General features: G+C 44.3%; 1 protein-coding gene across 2 annotated transcripts in view; it reads left to right on the forward strand.

Moving 5' to 3' along the window:
• LOC140410234 (NACHT, LRR and PYD domains-containing protein 3-like) overlaps positions 1–24,991 on the forward strand; it is a 96,284-nt gene that overhangs the window by 55,072 nt on the left and 16,221 nt on the right. For both annotated transcript variants that reach the window (XM_072498187.1, XM_072498188.1), the window contains exons 6-11: positions 1,136–2,873; positions 3,383–3,469; positions 14,063–14,233; positions 14,368–14,538; positions 22,473–22,643; positions 24,659–24,829. In XM_072498187.1, coding sequence (XP_072354288.1) covers positions 1,136–2,873; positions 3,383–3,469; positions 14,063–14,233; positions 14,368–14,538; positions 22,473–22,643; positions 24,659–24,829 — 2,509 coding nt within the window. The remainder of the gene's footprint in view (positions 1–1,135; positions 2,874–3,382; positions 3,470–14,062; positions 14,234–14,367; positions 14,539–22,472; positions 22,644–24,658; positions 24,830–24,991) is intronic.

The raw sequence follows: 24,991 nt of genomic DNA on the forward strand, positions 1-24,991 counted from the left end.
CCCTGTACACACCTGGCATGATCCTGATACACTGAAACCCTGTACACACCTGGCAGGATCCTGATACACTGTGAAACCCCGTACACACCTGGCAGGATCCTGACACACTGTGAAACCCTGTACACACCTGGCAGGATCCTGATACCCTGTGAAAGTCTGTACACACCTGGCAGGATCCTGATACCCTGTGAAAGTCTGTACACACCTGGCAGGATCCTGATACGTTGTGGAACCCTGTACACACCCGACAGGACCCTGATGCCTGATCCACCTTATAACTCAATTCCATAATTATCGGAAAGATTTTCTAATTTCTAGGACTGCATTGTAGAAAATTCAGAACAAAGTTATTCAATAGAATGGTAATACGGAGTACAGTTAAATGTATGAACTAACTAAAAAATCTGTTTCTAGGATTGGAAGCTTAAGATAAGAGAATATTTCGGGACAGAAAAAGACCGTCAAAGAATACCGCCAGTCGAGAAGGAGGCTATTTGGCCCATCGAGTCTGCATCGACCCTCCGATAGAGCACCCCAGCCAGGCCCACTCTCCCGCCCTGTTCCTGTAACCTCACCTAACCTTTTGGACACTAAGGGGCAATTTAGCATGGCCAATCCACCTAAACTGCACATCTTCGGACTTTGGGAGGAAACCGGAGCACCCGGAGGAAACCCACACAGACACGGAGAATGTGCAGACTCCACACGTAGTCACCCAAGGCCAGAATCAAGCCGGCGTCCCTGGCATAACCACTAAGCCTGTTCCTATGGTAGAGATGAACCCACCTAGTTCCCAGCAGGTGTCTTAGTAGAACCATGTTCCACTGTTCTAAGACACCGCTTGCATTGTCCATTTGTTTTCTTGGTAACTACCCCCCACCCAATTGTGCTTTGGATGAAAAATATCCTAAATTTCCTTCTCAGTCCCAGTACATAATTTCAGTTTATCCATTTTTAAATAATTGTATTCGTTGTGAGTCTCTTCTTTACATTAATTTCATGGCTTCCATTCCACATCTATAGTGAATGAAATGAAAATGAAATGATGTGAAAATGAAATGAATGGGATTGAGAGTTATTTTTTATTCCAATACAACTAACATTGAGAACCACTTTCTGTCTGTTCTAATTGAAGATGTTCAGCGGAAACACAAGGAGACACTCCGGGTACAAACTGAAAGACTGACAGTGAACACTATCCTAATAAAGGAGAAGGTTAAGATTTTCCAGCTGGTTGATCGATACGCTGAGCTAACGGTCATTTCTACTGTTCGAGATCGGACACTTGTAGAACATGAATTGCTGGCGAGAGGCCGAGACCATGAAGAGTGGAGAGAGAAACTTCTCCGGAGAGAACTGGAGAAAATCCGAACGGATCAATTGTTCCAGAGCAGCTTTTTCCAGAGAAAATCCAAATCTGGGAGTTCAGCCGCAGTGAGTGGAGTCCCGGGAATTGGAAAAACAACAATGGTACAAAAGATGGTTTATGACTGGGCCACTGGGAAAATATACCCACACTTTCAATTTGTTTTCAGTTTCAAATTCCGGGATTTGAACACAGTTAACTGCAGAATAAACCTGAGGAATCTGATACTGGATCAGTATCCTTACTTTGGGAATGTTCTGGGAGAGCTCTGGAAGAATCCAGAGGGATTGCTGTTTATATTCGATGGTTTGGATGAATTCAATGACAGGATTGATTTTGCTGACAATCGGAGAAATACAGAACCTCAGTCCACGTGCACAGATCCCGAATGCCGGTGTGGAGTGTCTGACATTGTGTACAGTTTAATACAGCACAAGCTGCTCCCAGGATGTTCAGTGCTAGTGACCAGCCGCCCCACTGCATTACATTTATTGGAAAAGGCTGAGATCAGTGTCTGGGCAGAAATCCTGGGATTTGTTGGTGATGAACGGAAGGAATATTTCAACAAGTTTTTTGAAGATCAGAAGGTGGCAGCAGCTGTTTTCAAACATGTGGAGGAGAATGAGATCCTGTACACCATGTGCTACAACCCTTCCTACTGCTGGATCCTCAGTCTGTCACTGGGTCCCTTCTTTACACAAAGAGACAGGAAACAGCAGCAAGTTCCCAAGACCATCACCCAACTATATTCCTACTATATTTACAACATTCTGAAAAACCATGGCCGGGAGATTGAAAGCCCCCGCGATGTGTTACTGAAGCTTGGTGAGATGGCCTTCACAGGAGTCTCTGAGAAGAAAATTGTGTTTAGAAATGCAGATCTGATCAAGTACAATCTGCAACCTTCCCAGTTCCTGTCTGGGTTCCTGATGGAACTTTTGGAGAGAGATGATTCTGTCCAGAGTGTGGTTTACACATTCCCACACCTCACCATCCAGGAGTTTGTAGCTGCACTCGCACAATTCCTGACTCCAGATCCCGGAGACATTGGGAAACTCCTCAGTGAAGCCCACAGCAAGGAAGATGGGCGATTTGAGATATTTCTCCGTTTTGTTGCTGGTCTCTCCTCCCCACAGTCAGCTCAGCCCCTGGAGAAGTTTCTGTGTCCATTTCTTCATCAAACAACCTGCCGAGTGATTGACTGGGTGAAGGAGAAGGTTGAAGGACAGATTAAAAACACAAATATTAAACCTAATCAAACAGACCTCCTGAACACATTCCACTACCTGTTTGAGTCTCAGAATAAGATACTGGCTCAGAACACAGTGGGATCTGTGGAAACACTTACGTTTAGTGGATTGACTCTGACGCCAATTGACTGTGTGATTCTGTCTCATGTTATTGGACTCTGTGAAACAATAAAACACCTCGATCTGCAGAACTGTTACATTCGGTATGAAGGACTCCAGAGGCTAAAGCCCGTATTGCACAAGTGTCACGTGCTGAGGTAACGATTTATTTCTAACTGTTCAGCAAATTGTGGAAAAGCCGTGGATTGAATTCTTGCTCTGGGTAGATGAAGATTTACCAAACAGATTAGTAATAAAGTGATGAATAATGAGAGAATCAGTTTGTAACTCGTCAGGAATGAAAAATCTAAGATGAATTCTTGTGATCAGTACAGTCTATTGCAAGAAATTGAGATGTATGAAGTAGCAGGAATTAGATAAAATTCCTCATCTTCTCAAGATCGAGGAGATGGATTTTGATCCTTTGAAAATTAAACTGGACCGTGGCATAAATGAAGGATTCTTGCAGCCCATACTTTATTTAAAAAGGCAATTCCTGACCATCACTGGATATTTCAGAAGTTGAATAGAGTGAGATTCATTGTCACTGACATGAAAATCTGCTCATTTATTTTTTTCATGTCGTTTCAAAACATTTGGTAACAGGTGAAAGAGATTTTGTAACCAGAGGTTGATTCAATTTGGTTCTCACTCTGTTTGTGTTCAGATTAAGGATGAACGAACTGGGAGATTCAGGAGTGAAACTGGTGTGTGCAGTGCTGAGGAAAATGGATTGTAAAATACAGGAACTGGGGTAAGTAACAGATTGTGAGAGATTGTGTTTATTAGGATCTTGATGCTTGCCATGGTACACGGTAACAGTACATTGTTAGTGCTACTATAAAACTGTTAACCGATATTGGGTGGGTACATAGAAAATAGGAGCAGAAATCAGCCATTTGGCCCTTGAGCCTGCTCCCCCATTCAATAAGATCACGTCTAATCTGTTTTGAGTTCCATATTCCCCATCTGCCCCTGACAACCTTGATCCCCTTGCGCAGCAAAAATCTATTTACATCTACCTTAAAAATATTCAGTGATCCCGCTTCCACCGCCTTCTGAGGCAGAGAGTTCCAAAGTTGCACATCTCACTGGGGGAAAAATCTCATCTCTCTCCTGTAAGGGCGACTCTTAATTTTAAAACATTGCACTCTAGTTCTGGACTCACCTAAGAGAGGAAATATCCTTCCAATATACACCTTGTCAACACTGGTCAGAATCCTATATACTTCAATTAAATCACCCCTCGTACTTCTAAACTCGAGTGGACAAAAACCCAGCCTTTCCTACCTCTCCTCATAAGACAACCTGCCCATTTCAGGTATCAATCTCGTAAAGCATTGCGCAGGTCAAGGAGACACAGCCTGAGTGAGTGAGATACAGACAGAGTGAGAATTTGGTAATTTGGTGCAGTGAGGGAACCAGGAAAGGTAAGTGGTTAATCTAATTTTGTTGTTTTTCAGTTAAAAGTGCGGTGTAGATTAATGTCTGATTGGCTGAAGCTGCCCCCACACTAATTGCTGAGAGGCAGTTATCTGGCAGTCACCTGAGGCCTGTTAAGGGGCACAAAGGTACACATTGTATTCTTCTCTTTGAAGTTTTAGTGTGAGTCATCCGAAAGTCTGTATAAAAGACAGACCGAAAGCGCACATTAGTAAGCACTGCGCTGGTCAAGGAGACAGCCTGAGTGAGCGAGACACAGACAGAGTGAGAATTTGGTAATTTGGTGCAGTGAGGTAATTCGGTGAAGACTGGGAGAAGGTGCTTTTTCCCGACTGTTTTGTTCTCTCTCTTTCTCCGGGCCTAATTTCGGGAGCCATTCCGAGGAGGAGGAGCAGTCTCTGTGAGTATAAAAACCTAACGGTAACTTCGTTTTCCAGTTTTTTCCCCCAAAAGTGACGTCAGAGGGAAGCTGCGATCTGATTGGTTGATAGCAAATCTGTCCCAAATTTAAAAAAAACCCACAGCTAAACTCGTAAAATTAAATTAAACTAATTAATTAATTAGTGATGGCTGGTCAGGTGATGTGCTTGAGCTGCTTGATGTGGGAGCTGGCAGATCCCATTGCGAGCTGCAGCGACCACATCTGCAGTAAGTGTTGGCTGCTCGAAGAGCTCCGGCTCAGAGTTGATGAGCTGGAGTCTGAGCTTCAAACACTGAGGCACATCCGGGAGGGGGAGACTTACCTGGACACTGTGTTTTAGGAGGCAGTCACACCTGTCAGAGTAAGTAGTTTAAATCCTGCCAGTGGCCAGGGACAGCAGGGTGTGACTGCAAGTCAGGCAGGTAAAGGGAACCAGCAGCCAGGAACTCAGGAGCCTCAGCCCTTGACCCTGTCCAACAGGTATGAGGCACTTGCTCCCTGTGTGGATGGCGAACAGGGATGCAGGAAGGATGAGTCAGCTGACCAAGGCACCATGGTTCAGTAGGCCATTCAAGGGGAGGGAGTAAATAGGCAAGTTGTAGTTGTAGCGGATTCTATTATCAGGGGGATAGATAGTATCCTTTGTGAGCAGGATAAAGAGTCCCGCATGGTATGTTGCCTGCCCGGTGCTAGGGTGCGGGACATCTCTGACCGGGTTGAAAGGATACTGGAGAGGGAGGGGGAGGATCCAGTTGTTGTGGTCCACGTCGGTACCAACAACATGGGCAAGTCTAGAAAAGAGGACCTGTTTAGAGATTATAAAGAGCTAGGATTCAAATTAAAAAACGGGTCCTCAAGGGTCATAATCTCCGGATTACTGCCCGAGCCACGTGCAAATTGGCATAGGGAGGCAAGAATAAGGGAAGTTAACACGTGGCTGAAAGAGTGGTGTGGGAAAGAGGGGTTCCTTTTCATGGGACACTGGCATCAGTTCTGGGACAGGGGGGACCTATACCGTTGGGATGGTCTCCACCTGAACCGAGCTGGGACCAGTGTTCTGGGGAAAAGAGTAAATAGGGTGGTCAATCGGACTTTAAACTAGAGATTGGGGGGGAAGGGAAAGTCAGGGAACCAAGAGGTGAAGTAATCAGTGGGAAGCGTAGCTGCTTAGGAATACAAAAAAGCACGAAAAGACAAAACTCAGGAGAGGTTACGATCGTCCCAATCCCACAAAATATGACACAGTGTATGGAAAGGCTGAGTAAACCAAGGTCCACCACACTAAGAAAACAAAAAGGGACGGTCAATAGAGAATTAAAGGTGCTATATTTAAATGCACGCAGTGTACGGAACAAGGTAGATGAGCTTGTGGCCCAGATTGTGACTGGCAGGTATGATGTGGTAGGCATCACAGAGACGTGGTTGCAGGGGGTTCAGGACTGGCATTTAAACATCCAGGGATTCACAACCTATCGAAAAGACAGAGAGGTGGGCAGAGGGGGAGGGGTTGCCTTGTTAATTAGGAATGAAATTAAATCAATAGCACCAAACGACATAGGGTCAGATGATGTGGAGTCTGTGTGGGTAGAGTTGAGGAGCCACAAAGGCAAAAAAAACCATAATGGGAGTTATGTACAGGCCTCCTAACAGTGGTCAGGACCGGGGGCACAAAATGCACCACAAAATAGAAAGTGCATGTCAGAAAGGCAAGGTCACAGCGATCATTGGGGACTTCAATATGCAGGTGGACTGGGTAAATAATGCTGCCAGTGGATCCAAGGAAAGGGAATTCATTGAATGTTTACAGGAGGGCTTTTTGGAACAGCTTGTGATGGAGCCCACGAGGGAACAGGCCATTCTCGACTTAGTGTTATGTAATGAGCCAGACTTGATTAAAGATCTTAAAGTAAGGGAACACTTAGGAGGCAGTGATCATAATATGGTAGAATTCAGTCTGCAATTTGAAAGAAAGAAGGTAGAATCAGAGGTAAAGGTGTTACAGTTAAATAAAGGTAACTACAGGGGCATGAGGGAGGAACTGACGAAAATCGACTGGGAGCAGAGCCTAGTGGGAAAGACAGTAGAACAGCAATGGCAGGAGTTTCTGGGAGTAATTGAGGACACAGTACAGAGGTTCATCCCAAAGAAAAGAAAAGTTATCAGAGGGGGGATTAGGCAGCCATGGCTGACAAAGGAAGTTAGGGAATGCATCAAAGCAAAAGAGAAAGCCTATAATGTGGCAAAGAGTAGTGGGAAGTCAGAAGATTGGGAAGTCTACAAAAACAAACAGAGGATAACAAAGAGAGAAATAAGGAAAGAGAGGATCAAATATGAAGGTAGGCTAGCCAGTAACATTAGGAATGATAGTAAAAGTTTCTTTAAATTCATTAAAAACAAACAGGAGGCAAAAGTAGACATTGGGCCGCTCCAAAATGACGCTGGTAATCTAATGATGGGAGACAAGGAAATAGCTGAGGAACTAAATAAGTACTTTGCGTCAGTCTTCACAGTAGAAGACATGAGTAATATCCCAACAATTCCGGAGAGTCAGGGGGCAGAGTTGAATATGGTAGCCATCACAAAGGAGAAAGTGCTAGAGAAACTAAGAGGTCTAAAAATTGATAAATCTCCAGGCCCAGATGGGCTACATCCTAGAGTTCTAAAGGAGATAGCTGAAGAAATAGTGGAGGCGTTAGTTATGATCTTTCAAAAGTCACTGGAGTCGGGGAAAGTCCCAGAGGATTGGAAAATCGCTGTTGTAACCCCCCTGTTCAAGAAAGGAACAAGGAAAAAGATGGAAAATTATAGGCCAATTAGCCTAACCTCGGTTGTTGGCAAGATTCTAGAATCCATTGTTAAGGATGAGATTTCTAAATTCTTGGAAGTGCAGGGTCGGATTAGGACAAGTCAGCATGGATTTAGTAAGGGGAGGTTGTGCCTGACAAACCTGTTAGAGTTCTTTGAAGAGATAACAAATAGGTTAGACCAAGGAGAGCCAATGGATGTTATCTATCTTGACTTCCAAAAGGCCTTTGATAAGGTGCCTCACGGGAGACTGCTGAGTAAAATAAGGGCCCATGGTATTCGAGGCAAGGTACTAACATGGATTGACGATTGGCTGTCAGGCAGAAGGCAGAGAGTTGGGATAAAAGGTTCTTTTTCGGAATGGCAACCGGTGACGAGTGGTGTCCCGCAGGGTTCAGTGTTGGGGCCACATCTGTTCTCTTTATATATTAACGATCCAGATGACGGGGCTGAGGGCATTCTGGCTAAGTTTGCCGATGATACAAAGATAGGTGGAGGGGCAGGTAGTATGGAGGAGGTGGGGAGGCTTCAGAAAGATTTAGACAGTTTAGGAGAGTGGTCCAAGAAATGGCTGATGAAATTCAACGTGGGCAAGTGCGAGGTCTTGGACTTTGGAAAAAAGAATAGAGGCATAGACTATTTTCTAAACGGTGCCAAAATTCATAATGCTGAAGTGCAAAGGGACTTGGGAGTCCTAGTCTAGGATTCTCTAAAGGTAAACTTGCAGGCTGAGTCTGTAATTAAGAAAGCAAATGCAATGTTGTCATTTATCTCAAGAGGCTTGGAATATAAAAGCAGGGATGTACTTCTGAAGCTTTATAAAGCATTAATTAGGCCCCATTTAGAATACTGTGAGCAATTTTTGGCCCCACACCTCAGGAAGGACATACTGGCACTGGAGCGGGTCCAGCGGAGATTCACACGGATGATCCCAGGAATGGTAGGCCTAACATACGATGAACGTCTGAGGATCCTGGGATTATATTCATTGGAGTTTAGGAGGTTGAGGGGAGATCTAATAGAAACTTACAAGATAATGAATGGCTTAGATAGGGTGGACGTAGGGAAGTTGTTTCCATTAGCAGGGGAGACTAGGAGCCGGGGGCACAGCCTTAGAATAAAAGGGAGTCACTTTAGAACAGAGATGAGGAGAAATTTCTTCAGCCAGAGAGTGGTGGGTCTGTGGAATTCATTGCCACAGAGGGCGGTGGAGGCTGGGACGTTGAGTGTCTTTAAGACAGAAGTTGATAAATTCTTGATTTCTCGAGGAATTAAGGGCTATGGAGAGAGAGCGGGTAAATGGAGTTGAAATCAGCCATGATTGAATGGTGGAGTGGACTCGATGGGCCGAATGGCCTTACTTCCGCTCCTATGTCTTATGGTCTTAAATCGCCACTGAGCCATTTACATCCTTACAAGGAGACCCTTGGAGACCCAAGGAGACAAGGAGACTGCTCACAGTATTTGAGATGCGGTCTCCCCAATGCCCTGTATGACCAAAGCATAACATCCTTACCTTTAATGTTCAATTCCTCTCTTAATAAAGGATGGTATTCCATTAGTCTTTTTGATTACAAGCTACACCTGCATACTAATGTTTGGTGACTCATGCATGAGAACACCTAAATCCGTCTGCACGTTGGCATTCTGCAATTAGTTTCCATTTAAGTAATGCTCTGCTTTTTTAAAAATCTTGCTGTCAAAGTGAACTACTTCACGCCACCCCACATTATACTCCATCTGCCAGATTTGTCCCCACTCATTCAACCTATCAATATCCATCTGCAAACTCTATATGCCTTCTTCACAACATACTCTCCCACCTATCTTTGTATCTTCTGCAAATTTAGCTACCATGCCTTCGCTCCTCTCATCTAAGTCATTAATGTAGGTTGTAAAAAGTTGAGACCCCAGCAAAGACCATTGTGGGACGCCACTCGTCAAATCAGACAAAGACCCATTTATGCATACTGTCTATTTTCTGTCAGCTAGCCAATCTTCAATCCAGGCTAATATACCCTCTACGCCTAGAGCTTTTATTTTTTGCAATAACTTTTGATGTAGCACCTTATCAAATGCTTTCTGGAAATTCAAGTACAGTACATCTACAGGCTCCCCTCTATACCATAGCAGATGTGGCTTCAAAGAATTCTCGTAATTTGGTTAAACATGGGGTGGGATTCTCTGGCTGTTTGCTGGCGGTGGGATTCACTAGCCCCGCCGGCAGTGCACCCCCGCCCACTGATTTCCTGGTGCCTTAGGGTGGCTTCAATGGGAAATTCCATTGACACATAGCGGGAGTTGTGAATTCTGTCATCAGCAAACAGTGTGAAAAATTCTCCATCCTCATGAGCAGCAAGGTGGACTCCCGATGGAGATTCCCGGCCAGGATTTCCCTTTCAAATGAAACCATGCTGACTCTTCCCAATTACCATGAGCTTGTCGAAATGCTCAGCTAAAACATTTTTAACGATCAATTCTAACACCTTCCCCATGACACATGTCCAGCTAACTGGCCTATAATTACCTGTATTCGAATACTCTCACTATGAAGACCAGCATAGAATTTGCCTTCTTTCTTTGGAACAGAGGAATTAGGAGCAGGAGTGGGCGATTCAGCCCTTCAAGCCTGTTTCGGCATTCGATCAGATCATGGCTGATCTCTTCCTGGTCTCGGATCCACCTCTTGACCACTTTCCCCATATCCCTTTTTTAAAATCAGAAATATATATGTATCTCTCTTAAAACCATTTAATGATTCGGACTCACCGCACTGTGGGACAGCGAGTTCATCAAATTCACCACCCTCTGCGAGAACTAGTGCCTCAGCTCAGTTTTAAATCTACCTCCTCTCAACCTGTATAGATTTTATAGAACATACAGTGCTGAAGGAGGCCCGTCGAGTCTGCACCGACCCACTAAGCACTCACTTCCACCCTATCCCCGTAACCCAATAACCTCTCCTAACCTTCTTGGTCACCAAGGGCAATTCTGTGACCTCTCATTCTAGATTGCCCCACAGGGGGGAACATTTGGTCTATATTTACATTATCAATCCCTTTTAGTATTTTATACACCTCGATTAGATCCCCTCTCATCCTTCTAAACTCCAGCGAGTATAAGCCCAAACTGTTTAATTTCTCCTCATACGTCAACCCCTTCATCCCCAGAATCAATCTGGTGAACCTCCCCTGAACTGCTTCCAATACCACCACATCCTTCCTCACAAAATGAGACCAAAACTGGACATAATACTCCAGATGTGGTGTCACCAACACCCTATACAATTGCAACAACACCTTTATTTTTATATTCCAGTCGTTTTGCAATAAACGCTAGCATTCCATTTGCCTTTCATATTGCATTTTGTACCAGCATACAGACTTTCCACAATTCATGAACAAAGACATCCAGATCCCTCTGTGCAGACACATTTTAAATCTGCTTTCCATTTCGATAATCTTTATCTTTTTTTCAATTTAGAGTACCCAATTAATTTTTTTCCAATTAAGGGGCAATTTAGCCTGGCCAATCCACCTACCCTGCGCATCTTTGGGTTGTGGGAGTGAAACCCACACAAACACGGGGAGAATGTGCAAACTCCACAGGGACAGTGGCCCAGAGCCTGGGACCTCGGCACCGTGAGGCAGCAATGCTAACCCACTGTGCCACCGTGCTGCCCTCCATTTCGATCATTTGCCTGACTATTTTTTTGCCAAAATGGATATCCTCACACTTAATCACATTAAACTCCATCTGCCAAATCTCCTGGCTATCTATATCCGTCTGTGAAATCTGTATCTTATCTTCACTGCCTGCTTTCCCACCTATTTTAGTATCCTCTGCAAATTTTGCTATGTTACACTCTGTCGCTGCTTGCAGATCATTTATATAGATTGTGTACAGTTGAGGTCCGAGGACTGAACCCTGCGGCACCCCGCTAGTTACAGTTCGCCAGTCAGAGAAGGAGCCATTTAACCAGACCCTCTGCTTTCTGTCAGTCAGCCTATCCTCAATCCAATCTAGTATTCTACCCCCAATCCCCTGCAATCTCACCTTCTGGATCAATCTTTTATGTGGCACCTTGTCAAAGGCCCTCTGGCCTGCTGCACCTGAATGCTTACCTTCAGCGACTGCGTGAGGACACTCGGGTCTCATTGCACATTCACCTCTCCTAATTTATGGCAATTTAGATAATTTGCCTTCCTGCTACCAAAATGAATAACCTCACATTTATCCAAATTACACTGTTTCTGCCATTCATTTGCCCACTTGCTCAACTTGTTTAAATCACACTGAAAGATCTCTGCATCCTCCTCACAGTTCACCCTCCCACCCAGCTTTGTGTCATCTGCAAATTTGGAGATTTTACATTTCTTTCCCTCATCTAAAACATTGATATATAATGTGAATAACTGGAGTTCCAGCACCAATCCCTGCGGTATCACACTCGCATTGCTTGCCATTTGTAAAAAGACCTTTTTAATTCCCAATCTCCCAGTCTTTGTTTCTTGTCTGCCAACCAGTTTTCTGTCAATCTCAATGTACTGCCCTTAATACCATTACACGTTAATCTCTTATGTGGGACTTGTTGAAAGCCTTCTGAAAGTCCATATAAACCACATTCACTGGCTCCCCTTAATCAACTGTACTGGTTACATCCTCAAAGAATTCTAGTAGATTTGTCAAGCATGATTTCCCTTTCATAAATCCATGCTGACTCTGTCCGGTCCTGCCATTGTTTTCCAAGTGCTCTGCTGTAAAATCTTTGATAATGGTTCTAGAATTTCCCCACTACCGACGTCAGGCTTACTGGTCTATGATTCCCTACTTTCTCTCTATCTCCCTTTTCAAATAGTGGGGCTACACTAGCTACTCTTCAATCTGTAGGAACTGTTCCAGAGTCTATAGAATCTTGGAAGATGACCACCAATGCATCCACTATTTCTCGGGCTCTTCCCTTAAGTACTCTGGGATGTAGATTATCAGGCCTTCAATCCCATCAATTCTGCCAATACCATTTCTCTACTAATACTGATCTCCTTCAGTTCCTCCCTCTCAGTAACCCCTGTATTCCCCAACATTTCTGGTATGTTATTTGTGTCCTCCTTTGTGAAGACAGAACAAAGAAAAGCATTTCATTGGCCAGCCATTTCTTTGTTCCCCATTATAAATTCCCCTGTTTATGACTGTAAGGGACCTACATTTGTCTTCACCAATCTTTTTCTCTTCACATACCTGTGGAAAATCTAAGACTAGTATTTTAAACTTAAATACAAAGAACAACACAGGAATAGGCCCTCCAAGGAATAGGCCCTCCGGCCCTCAAACCCTAAAGAACAAGGGCAACTCTGTGGGCATGAAAGCCGAGCAAGGTGAAGTGAACTGGGATATTCGGCTATGGGATAGATCAATAGGGAAACAGTGGGAGACGTTTAAAGGGATATTTCTATCTCCAGTTTTTGTGTCCCCTGCAAGCTTGCTTTCATACTCCATTTTTACCTTCTTAATCAACCTCTCGGTCCTCTTTTGCTGAATTCTAAACTGCTCCCAATCCTCAGGTCTGTTGTTTCCTTGGTCAATTTGTATGCTTCTTCCTTGGATGTAATATTGTTTCTAATTTCCCATGTAAGCCACTGTTTGGACACCTTTGGCAACTGCTTTCCCAGTGATTATAACTTCACCAAGTTCCTATCTCCCCTCCACTTCCCGATTTACAGATATTACGGGAATGTTTCTTGTCCTCTCTGGTGAATATAGAAACAAAATATCTGTATATTTCTTCCACCATTTGCTTATTATCTACTATTAACTCCCCATTCTCACTTTTCAGAAGACCAACACTCACTTTTTTCCTGTTTAAATACCTGTAGAAACTCTTGCATTCTGTTTTCACATTTCTAGCTCGCTTTCTCTTGCTAATTTTGTTCTCCTGGTTAACCTTTTAGTAATTCTCTGCTACTCTTTATATTCTGACCAATCACCTGACTTGCCACTCATCTTTACACAGTTGTAGGTTTTTTTCCTTAAGGTTAATGCTGTCCTTAACTTTTTTAGTTAACTATGGATGATGGCTCTTCCCTTTAGAGGAGATAGATATATCCCTTTAAATCTCTCCCACTGTTTCTCTATTGATCTATCCGCTAGCCGAGTATCCCAGTTCACTTCACCTTGCTCGGCTTTCATTACCACATAGTTGCCCTAATTTAAGTTTAAAAGACTGTCTTAGATCCACTCTTCTGCCTTTCAAACTGCATGTAAAGTTCACTCCTATTGTGGTCACTGCTACCAAGGAGTGCTTTTACTCTGCGGTCAGTAATTAATCTTGTCACATTACACAATGCCAAGTCTAAAATAACCTGCTGTCTGGTTGGTTCCAGGCGTATTGCACTAAGAAACTATCTTGAAATCATTCTAACAACTCCTCAACCAGGTTACTACTGTCGAACTGGTTTTTCCAATTTACATGAGATTAAAGTCATCCATCCATGATTATTGCCATTCCTTTATCACGAACACCCAATATTTGTTGTATATTTTGCCTTGCATTGTGGTTACTGTTAGGGAGCTTGTAAACCAATTCAACTCGTGACTTCTTTCCCTTCTATTATCCTGATTGATATTTCTTCTCCACCAACCCATCCCGAACCACCCATCCATCCCTCTCTCTGTCTTCAGGCTGGAGGAAAACAGATTGTCAGATTCTTGTGCTGAGGATCTCGCCTTCGCTCTCAGTACAAACCGGTCACTGAAGAATCTGAACCTGAGTAATAATAAACTGGGAGATGCTGCAGTGAGACTATTGTCTGTGGCTCTAAGGAATCCGGAATGCAAAATCCAGACACTGGGGTAGGTAACAACCTGTGTGAGATCGTGTTTATAATAACACAATGCCTGACACTGTACATTAACATTACAATCAATAAGAGCACTGTTAATAAGCACTGGGATTCATCCAGATATATATTGTCTCTGATTTCCAGACTGGCTGATGTCTGTCTCACAGTTTCTTGTGCAACGGTTCTCGTCTCCATTCTCGATACAAACCAGTCACTGATGGATCTGAACCTGAGTAATAATAAACTGGGAGATTCAGGAGTGAAACTATTGGGTGAGGCTCTGAGGAAACCGGACTGTAAAATACAGAAACTGGGGTAAGTGGTTGTGTAAGATTGTGTTTATAATAACTGGATGTCTGACGTTTTTAAGACCATAAGACATTGGAGCAGAATTAGGCCACTCTGCCCATCGAGTCTGCTCCGCCATTCAATCATGGCTGATATGTTTCTCTTCCCAATTCTCCTGCCTTCTCCCCATAACGCCTGATCTCCTTATTAATCAAGAACCTATCTATCTCTGTCTTAAAGACACTCAGTGATTTGGCCTCCACTGCCTTCTGCAGCAAAGAGTTCCACAGATTCACCACCCTCTGGCTGAAGAAATTCCTCCTCATCTCTGTTGTCTGAGATTTTGTCCTCTGGTTCTAGTTTTTCCTCCAAGTGGAAACATCCTCTCCATGTCCACACTATCCAGGTCTCAGAGTATCCTGTAAGTTTCAATAAGATCCCCCCTCATCCTTCTAAACTCCAACGAGTACAGACACAGAGTCCTGAACCGTCCCTTATATGACAAGCTCTTCATTCCAGGGATCATTCTTGTGAACCTCATCTGGGCCCTTTCCAAGGCCATCATATCCTTCCTTCGATACGGGACCCGAAACTGCTCACAAGGAAGTCGACGAATGGTTGTTGCCACCTCCGGGTGAACCCTAACAGTGAATCTCTCAAGGCGAACTTAATTTTCTCCATACAAAGAAAGCGAGCCATGTCCGATGGCCAGGTCTCCGACTTCGGGGGCTTTGAGTCCCTCCATGCCAATAGTATCCATCTCCGGGCTACAAGGGAAGCAAAGGCCAGAACATCTGCCTCTTTCTCCTCCTGGATTCCCGGATCTTCCGACACCCTGAAAATCGCCACCTCTGGTCCAAAGCCTTGGACATGACATCCGCAAACCCCTGCCAAAATCCCCTAAGCTTTGATCAGGCATCTGCCACTACTTTGCCCACTCTCCTAGCCTGTCCAAGTCCTTCTGCAGCCCTCCTGATTCCACAGTATTACCAGTCTCTCGACAGATCGTTGTATCATCTGCAAACTTAGCAACAGTGCCTTCAGTTCCTTCTTCCAGATCATGAATGTATATTGTGAAAAGTTGTGGTCCCAGCACAGACCTCTGAGGTACACCACTAGGCACCGGCTGCCATCCTGAAAAAGATCCCTTTATCCCCACCCTCTGCCTTCTGCCAGTCAGCCAATCCTCTATCCATGCCAAGATCTTTTCTTTAACACCAGGGGCTCTTAACTTATTTAACAGTCTCCTATGCGGCATCTTGTCAAAGGCCTTCTGGAAATCTAAATAAATCACATCCACTGGTTCTCCTTTGTCTAACTTCCTTATTACCTCCTCAAAGAACTCTAACAGATTTGTCAGGCATGACCTACCCTTGACGAAGCTATGCTGACTCAGTCCTATTTTATCATGCACTTCCAAGTACTCTGCGATCTCAACTTTAATAATGGACTCTAAAATCTTACCAATGACCGAAGTGAGGCTAACTGGCCAATAATTTCCTGTCTTCTGCCTCCCTCCTTAAACAGCGGTGTTACATTAGCCCCTTTCCAGTCCTCTGGGACCCTTCCTGCCTCCAGTGATTCCTGAAAGATCACCACCAATGCCTCCACAATCTCCTCAGCTAACTCTTTTAGAACCCTGGGATGTAGTCCATCCGGTCCAGGTGACTTATCCACCTTCAGACCTTTCAGTTTCCCCAGAACATTCTCTTTAGTGATGACCACTACACTCACCCTGAAAGTCCTAGAGCTCTGGTATCCCACCGGTATCTTCCACCGTGAAGACTGATGCAAAGTAACTATTCAGTTCCTCTGCCATTTCTTTGTTTCCTATTATTACTTCTCCAGCCACATTTTCCAGTGGTCCAATGTCTATTTTTGCCTCTCTCTTACCTTTTATATATTGAAAAAAAACTCTACCTATCTTCTTTTATATTACTAGCTAGCTTGCACTCCTATTTCATCTTCTCCCCCCCCCCCCCCCCCTCTTATTGCTTTTCTTATTGTCCTCTGCTTGCTTTTAAAGGCTTCCCAATCCTCTGGTTTCCCACTAAACCTCAACTTTGTATGCTTTTACTTTAGCTTTTATGCTGTCCTTGACTTCCCTCGTCAGCCATGGATGTCGTGTCTTCCCCCTTGGGATGAATTTCTGTTGTGCCTCCCGAATAACCGAAAAAAACTCCTGCCATTGTTGTTCCACTGTCTTAGCCTGCTAGGCTCTTTCTGGCCAGCTCCTCCCTCATGTCTTTGGAGTTACCCTTATTTAATTGTAATACATTTGATTGCAGCATCTCCCTCTCAAACTGCAGGATAAATTCCATCATATTGTGGTCACTGCTCCCTCAGGGTTCCTTCACCTTATGACACATCACCAAATTCAGAATTGCCTGTTCCCTAGTAGGCTCTGTTACAAGCTGCTCCAAAAAAACATCTCTTCGACATTCCACAAAATCCTTTTCTTGGGATGCACTACCAACCTGATTTTCCCAGTCCACCTGCATATTGAAGTCCCCCATGATTATTGTAAAATTGCCTTTTTTACATGCCTTTTCTATCTCCTGATTTATTTTCTGCCCCAAATCCTGACTACTGCTAGGGGGCCTGTACATAAATCCCATCAGGGTCGTTTGACCTTTGCGATTCCTCAACTCTACCCACTGAGATTATATGCCTTCTGATCCTGTATCGCTTCTTGCTATTGATTTAACTTCATTCCTTACAAACAATGCAACACTGCCCCCTTTGCCCATCTGCCTGTCCTTTCAATAGGACATATATCCTTGGATATTGAGATCCCAGTCCTGATCCCTTTGCAGCCATGTCTCTGTGATGCCCACAGCATCGTACCAGCCAATTTCAATGTGCGCAACAAGCTCATTTACCTCATTCCATACATTGCGCACATGGGTACAACATCCTCAGTCCTGCATTGACCACCTCCCTTCTCACACTCGTCACCTTTTTTGCTCTGCCTGAGGGTGATGTTGTTCTCTTATTTTTGTTCTCTATTTCCCCTTCAGTTATGACAACTTCTAAGCTAGCGCTCTGGTTCTCATCCTCCTGCCATGCTAGTTTAAATCCTCCCGAGTGACTCGAGCAAACCTCCCAGCCATGTTATTGGTGCCCCTCCAGTTTAGATGCAACCCGTCCTCCTTGTACAGATCCCACCTACCCTGGAAGAGATCCCAATGATCCCGATATCTGAAACCCACCCTCCTACACTACTAGTTTAGCCACGTGTTCAGCTGCACTATCCTCCTATTTCTAGCCTCACTGGCATGTGGCACAGGGAGTAATCCTGAGATTACACCTTAGACATCCTGCTTCTTAGCTTACTGCCTAACACCCTGAACTCCTTCTGCAGGATCTCATCACTCTTCCTGCCCATGTCGTTAATACCTATGTGTACTATGACCTCTGGCTATTCAATCTCCCCCTTCAGGATGTCCTGTGTTCGTTCAGAAACATCCTTGACCCAGGCACCAGGGAGGCAACATACCATCCTGGAGTCTCTTTCACGTCCACAGAAGCGCCCCTTACTCGAGAGTCCCCTATAACTATTGCTCTTCTGCAATTTGCCCTCCCCTGCTGATCAGCCGAACCAGTCGTGGTGCCACTGTTCTGGCTGCTGTTGTTTTCTCCTGATTGACTATTTCCTCCAACAGTATCCAAAACGGTATACCTTTTTGAGAGGGGGACAGTCATAGGGGATTCCTGCCCTTTCTAGCGGTCATCCATTTGTCTGCATGCACCTTGGGTATGACCTGTTGCTCTTTATAGCTTTATTCTATTTGCTCTGTTTCGGTCACCTATGCTCATGAGTCGCCAGGTATCTTTATGATACCGCCACGTGGTTCACGTTTAGGTTATGATTAATAACACAGCACACCGCTTAGTAAGGATTAAAACAACGGTCATTTATTATATACAACAAGCAATATTAATACCCTAATACTACTTTCTATATAACAAACCTATCACTACTGGCCAATACTTAACTTAGGAAGAGCCCACCAGGTCAGGGAAACGAATGGCTTGTCCAATCAAATCTTGCCCGCGGGATTCAAAAGGCTGCTACAGGTCGGTGGCTAGGTGTCTCTACCGGATAGCGATTGTTGGATTCACACTTACAGTGGCCGGTGGCTGGTCTTGTGAAGGTCTCGAGCAGGCGAAGTTGAGAGAGAGAGAGATCTGAACTTGGACCTTTACTTTTATAGGGCCCAGGGGCTTCCCGCCTCCCGGGGCGGCCATTGACCCTGAGTCCCAAGTGATTGGATTCTGTCCCCAGTCTCTGGGGTCGATGTGTCCAATGGTGAGGCGATTCCTTGATCGGGGGGTGGTCGCTCACCTGTCTTTGTTTCGGCCACTGCAGGTGCCGACAGGTCTGGCCCGGTATTCAATTGCTAATATGTTGCAATTGTTCCCGGGGATAGCCGATTTAACTGTGGATGTCTGAGTTGATTAGGTGTAAACAGTCCTGAATGAAACTGCGGATACTTGGGTTGAAGGGCTGTTGATAGCCCTGAGTATCGATCTGGGCTACGTTCCCAGAGCTGAAGCTGCAAACCTGTCTGCAGCTGCCTGCTTGTGTCTTTTTGGCTGCTTTTCCCAGCAGTCTTTCGGTTTAGCCATTTTAAACTGGGTTTTGGCCAGATTAATCGGAACGCAGCCATTTTACATGGCTACAGACCACATCTCGATAACTACTATCTATGATGCTTCTCGCCACCTCCATGCTCCTAACTGCACACAACTGTGCTCCAACCGAACCATGTGGTCTGTGAGGAGCTGCCACTGATTATACTTCCTGCAGACGTAGTCGACCAGAACGTTGGAAGCGTCATGGATTTCCCACATCTCGCAGTTCGAGCACTGCACTCCGCTGAGTTACATTTATGCACTAGTTAATTAATTAAAAATAAATACTTAAATTGTTATTAGATTAAGTTACAATTGACTTTATGGCTCTGCCGCTAGATTTTTACCGTAAAATTAAAGGCTAAATACTAAGCCCTGCCCTCAGGTTTAGCTACTCCTCCACCTAGTTAATTAATTAGTTTTTTCAATGTTATTTTTTTTTAAGAGTTCACAGATTCCCTACCAACCAATCAGGTCACAGCTTTAGTGTGATGGCACTTCAGTGTTTTCCTCCTACAATTTGAAAAGTTCTTTATATCACTTACCTTCCCCGGATCTCTCTGGATCTCTCCCTGCAGATTACCATTCCAAAGCCAGAAGAAAGAAAACAAAATAATAGGGAATAAGCACCTCCTACTCTGCACCGAATTACCACACTGCTCCAAATTACCAAATTTCAATTCTCGCTCTGTCTTTCTCACTCAGGCTGTCTCTACTGCACGTGTGCAAAGCTTACTTGTTATTAAATCATTATTAATATTTATAAATACATTATTATTAGAGTGCTATTAATAAACATATAGTAGCTTGGTATTGCAGAATTTGAGTATCGCTGAAAAAGACATGCTAATGTCGCTTTCTGTCTTGCACTCATCAGACATCATAAGAATGCCAAATTTCCAAGGGACTATAAATTATACTGCATGATAAACAAGGTGCTGATAGGTTGACAAGTGGATTCTGGCAAAGACATTGACATGGAAAACGCACAAGGAACAGTTAGCCCAAAACGTTTGTTTAAATTTAATGAAGGCAAGTTGACTTTTGTTGACATATTCCATAGAGAATCTACCAAGGGTCAGTGACCCCAAGCTTTTGTTTAATTGGAAAGGTTGAATGCTTGGACAAATTCCTATTGCCTCCAGAGAACTGGGCTCTGCCTATGAATGTATACAGCGTCGAGTAAGCATAAGTGAATCTGACTGATCATCTTAAATTTGTTGTTGGTGTAATCCCAAGTGCGCCAAGACTTACATTATCAACCATTTAAAATCATCAGTCTGATTCGCAATGTGGTTTACTTATGTCTGCTCGAAGCTCCTTATCTTCATAGGCAGGGCCCAGTCCAGTCCTCTGGAGGCAAAATAAAGTTGTCCAGCCAATTTTGTCTTTTCAGTTGAACAAAAGCTTGGAGTGACTGCTCTTTCGTGCATTTTCCATGGCAACAAACACCTGAACCGATCAGAGTCAACTTACCATCTGATCAACGTCCTGTTTCTCATGCAGTATAAATTGTTGTTCCCGTTGAAATTTGGGGCGAGATTCCCCAGCCATTCACTGGCACTGTGATTCTCTTGTCCCATCAGCAGCCCACCTCCGCCATGGGTTTCTCAGCGGTGTAGGGGCGTTTATTGTCACTTCAATGAAGTTACTGTGAAAAGCCCCTAGTCGCCACATTCCGGCACCTGTTCGGGGAGGCCGGTACGGGAATTGAACCCGCGCTGCTGCCTTGTTCTGCATTACAAGTCAGCTATTTAGCCCACTGTGCTAAACCAGCCCCAATAGGAAATCTCAATCACGAGCAGAGGGAGTAGAGAATCCTGCCACCAGCGAACGGCACGCCAAATTCTCTGTTGTCGCTAGCAGCAGTAGCAGAGTGGACTCACAACTGAGAATCCCGGCCTTGGTATTCCTGCATCTGTCCTGATGACTGTAAGACAAAAAGCTTTGACAACATGCCTCTTTTTCCAGCAATATTAATAAACACGACATTATCATTAGTATCGCACTGATGCGAATAAACACTGTACATTCTTATTCGTGCCTATCAATATTATTCCTGATAAGTATCAGTAATAGTGTTATTAATAAGAACAAAGAAAATTACAGCACAGGAACAGGCCCTTCGGCCCTCCCAGCCTGCGCCGATCCAGATCCTTTATCTAAACCGGTCTTCAATTTTCCAAGGATCTACTTCCCTCTGTTCCCCACCCATTCATATATCTGTCTAGATGCATCTTAAATGATGCTATTGTGCCCGCCTCTACCACCTCCGCTGGCAAAGCGTTCCAGGCACCCACCACCCTCTGCGTAAAAAACTTTCCACGCACATCTCCCTTAATCTTTCCCCCTCTCACCTTGAAATCGTGACCCCTTGTAATTGACACCTCCACTCTTGGAAAAAGTTTGTTGCTATCCACCCTGTCCATACCTCTCATAATTTTGTAGACCTCAATCAGGTCCCCCCTCAACCTCCGTCTTTCCAACAAAAACAATCCTAATCTACTCAACCTTTCTTCATAACTAGCACCCTCCATACCAGGCAACATCCTGGTGAACCTCCTCTGCACCCTCTCTAAAGCATCCACATCCTTCTGGTAATGTGGCGACCAGAACTGCACGCAGTATTCCAAATGTGGCCTAACCAAAGTCCTATACAACTGTAACATGACCTGCCGACTCTTGTACTCAATACCCCGTCCAATGAAGGCAAGCGTGCTGTAAGCCTTCTTGACCACTCTATCGACCTGCGTTGCGACCTTCAGGGTACAATGCACCTGAACACTCAGATCTCTCTGTACATCAATTTTCCCCAGGACTCTTCCATTGACCGTATAGTCCGCTCTTGAATTAGATCTTCCAAAATGCATCACCTCGCATTTGCCTGGATTGAACTCCATCTGCCATTTCTCTGCCCAACTCTCCAATCTATCTATATTTTGCAGTATTCTCTGACAGTCCTCCTCGCTATCTGCAACTCCACCAATCTTAGTATCATCTGCAAACTTGCTAATCAGACCACCTATACCTTCGTCCAGATCATTTATGTATATCACAAACAACAGTGGTCCGAGCACGGATCCCTGTGGAACACCACTAGTCACCTTTCTCCATTTTGAGACACTCCCTTCCACCACTACTCTCTGTCTCCTGTTGCCCAGCCAGCTCTTTATCCATCTAGCTAGTACACCCTGAACCCCTTTCACTTTTTCCATTAACCTGCCATGGGAAACTTTATCAAACACCTTACTGAAGTCCATGTATATGACATAAGCACTGGGATTTCTCCTTATTTAAATTAATTCTGTGTTTCTGATCTCCAGGCTGAGTGCAGTGAGTCTCACACCCTCTTGTGCTGAGGATCTAGCTTCCACCCTCCGTGAAAACAAAGTGCTAACATTTCTAAATCTGAGTTATAATAAACTGGGAGATTCAGGAATCAAACTATTATCTACAGCCCTGAGGAATCCAGACTGTAAAATACAGAGACTGCAGTAAGTGGCATAATGTGTGAGATTATATTTGTCTTAACGGAATGTCTAACATTGAACATTAGCACTCTTGCCGATGTTAATAATAATGATAAGTATGGTATTTTGTTAATATTGTTATCCTCTGGCTGGATCCTGGGTTATGGGGAAGATCTGGCTAGGAACCAATAAGATTTTGACTAAAGTAGTTAAAGGCCGGGTTTTCCAGCTCTTACTGCCAGCGGGATCTTCTGTTCCTCCGAAGGTGACACCCTGCGGCGGATTCCCCAACAGCCCGACAGGTAAACCACACAAAACAGTCTACCTGTCACAGAACTGGAAGATCCCACCGGTGGCCTGCCGATCCATCTTTGCCACCGGAAAACATGCCGCAGAGGGGAAGCCGGAAAATTCCGCCTAGGATTTGAGATTTAAGGCACCTGCATAGGAATAAAGTCTCAAGATTCTATGGGTTTGGAGAAAACAAAAATAAACTTGCTGTACAAGTTCAGAAGATAAAACAATTCCCAATATCTATCTTATACTATTGGTAAATACGAGTTACATTTCAATTAACAGGCACAATAAATGACAGGTACAACCAAAAATGTATTCCAGGGATTTCTCAACAATCCATCCAGATGTTAGACATACTGTGAGCTAATCAATCTCACTGAAACATCATCTACCTCGCAATGTTTTCAACTTCACCTTCGAAGATCTCGCCTTAGAATTATCTCCAAAAGTCACAATTCGGAGAGCTTCAACAGCGGTCCACCTCAAGCGAGATTGTGTTCCCAAGATTGCCAAGTACACCCTTGTATTAACTTACAAATACAATTTCAGATCGTCGGACGGTCCCAAGCAGCGCACCATGGCTCCAAAGAGGTTCTTCTGCCCCAACGGCCCACAGCACAGTGTCACCAACCTTCAGTTGCATTCGAGCAGCTTCCAGGCTCCACTCCAGTCACTTTGAAGTCTACTAACTACAGCTCTTTTTGTGCTTAAATGGGACTTCTTATCTTTGTCCCTTACACTGGGACAGATGGCTGACAGATTGACTCACCCAAACTGACTTCCAACGAAGTGGGGACATTTGAACTGATTTGGTGACATATCACAACAGTACAAGCCCTTATTAATGGCAAGAAATTAACAGGTCGTGGAACATCCTGTACCTGAATGTTACAATCTCCATGCGCCTCATGGTGTTTAATATTTGTTTTACTAATAACACTTTTAGAGCTAGATTTTCCTTCCAGAATCCTTATCGGCTGAATTCCAGGTTGGAAATATGGAACTTCTGGCTGCGAGACACTAAATACTGTTTGAAGAGGTTACCAATTAAGTCTTAGAGCCCCAATGTATTAATGATGATGGTCAGGCAATTGAGCGCCAATGGATAGCTTTCCAGCACTGACACATCAGCAGCCCCACCATCAGAGGTGTGAACTTGTGATGCACGTAGGAGAGATGAAGCTGCCCTCTGAAAACTTTCTAAAAGTTTAAAAAGAGAAAGAGATCATAGCTGCCTAGATCTCATTATGGAGGGACATTTTCTAACAGGGAAACCTGCGGCTGCATCAAACATGGTGGGGCGGGAGGTATATGATTTAGGAGGTGATTGTGAGGAACTGGTTACACCCCGAGGTATGCTGCTGAGAGGATGTCTCCATTCATTGGCTGGATTGTGACCTCTACAGAGGGTCCCTCTGCTGACTGAAAATTTCCAGTCTGCAGCAGGAGAGAACCTTAGTGTGCACTTTTAGAGGTTTCATTGGCTACCTGCTAGACACGTAGCCATCACCTCCTCTAACTTAGCTGCATCCAGAATGGCCTGGCAATGGAGCACAATGGTAAATCAGCACCCTAACAAGTAACAGGAATTTGGGGACCCACCCACCTCTGCTCCCTTTATTGTGGGTGTTTCAAGATTCATCCCTAAATGCACATTATACAGCAGTAAGCTTTTTATTGCTAAGTACATCATTTTAGAATCTCTCTCCATTTTTATATATCTTTATTACTCTGGTCCACAGGTTGTGGGATATTGGTTTCTCAGCTTCTAGTGTACAGGATCTCGCCTCTGCTCTCAGTACAAACCGGTCACTGATAGAGTTGGACCTGGGTCATAATAAATTGTGTGACGCAGGAGTGAAGCACCTGTCTGAAGCTCTGAAGAACAAGGACTGGAGAATACAGAAACTGCGGTGAGCATCCTACCGTGTGTCATGTTACTGTGTGTAATCTTACTCTGTGTAATCTTACTCTGTGTAATTCTGATTTCAATAATTGTCCGGCACCGTACACCATCAGTCAAAATCGAAGTGTGAGCTGTGGATCTTGCTGCTGTGTCAGAACATTGTGGGTTT

Source organism: Scyliorhinus torazame, chromosome 4, assembly GCF_047496885.1.
Source record: "Scyliorhinus torazame isolate Kashiwa2021f chromosome 4, sScyTor2.1, whole genome shotgun sequence".
Taxonomy (NCBI): Eukaryota; Metazoa; Chordata; class Chondrichthyes; order Carcharhiniformes; family Scyliorhinidae; genus Scyliorhinus; species Scyliorhinus torazame.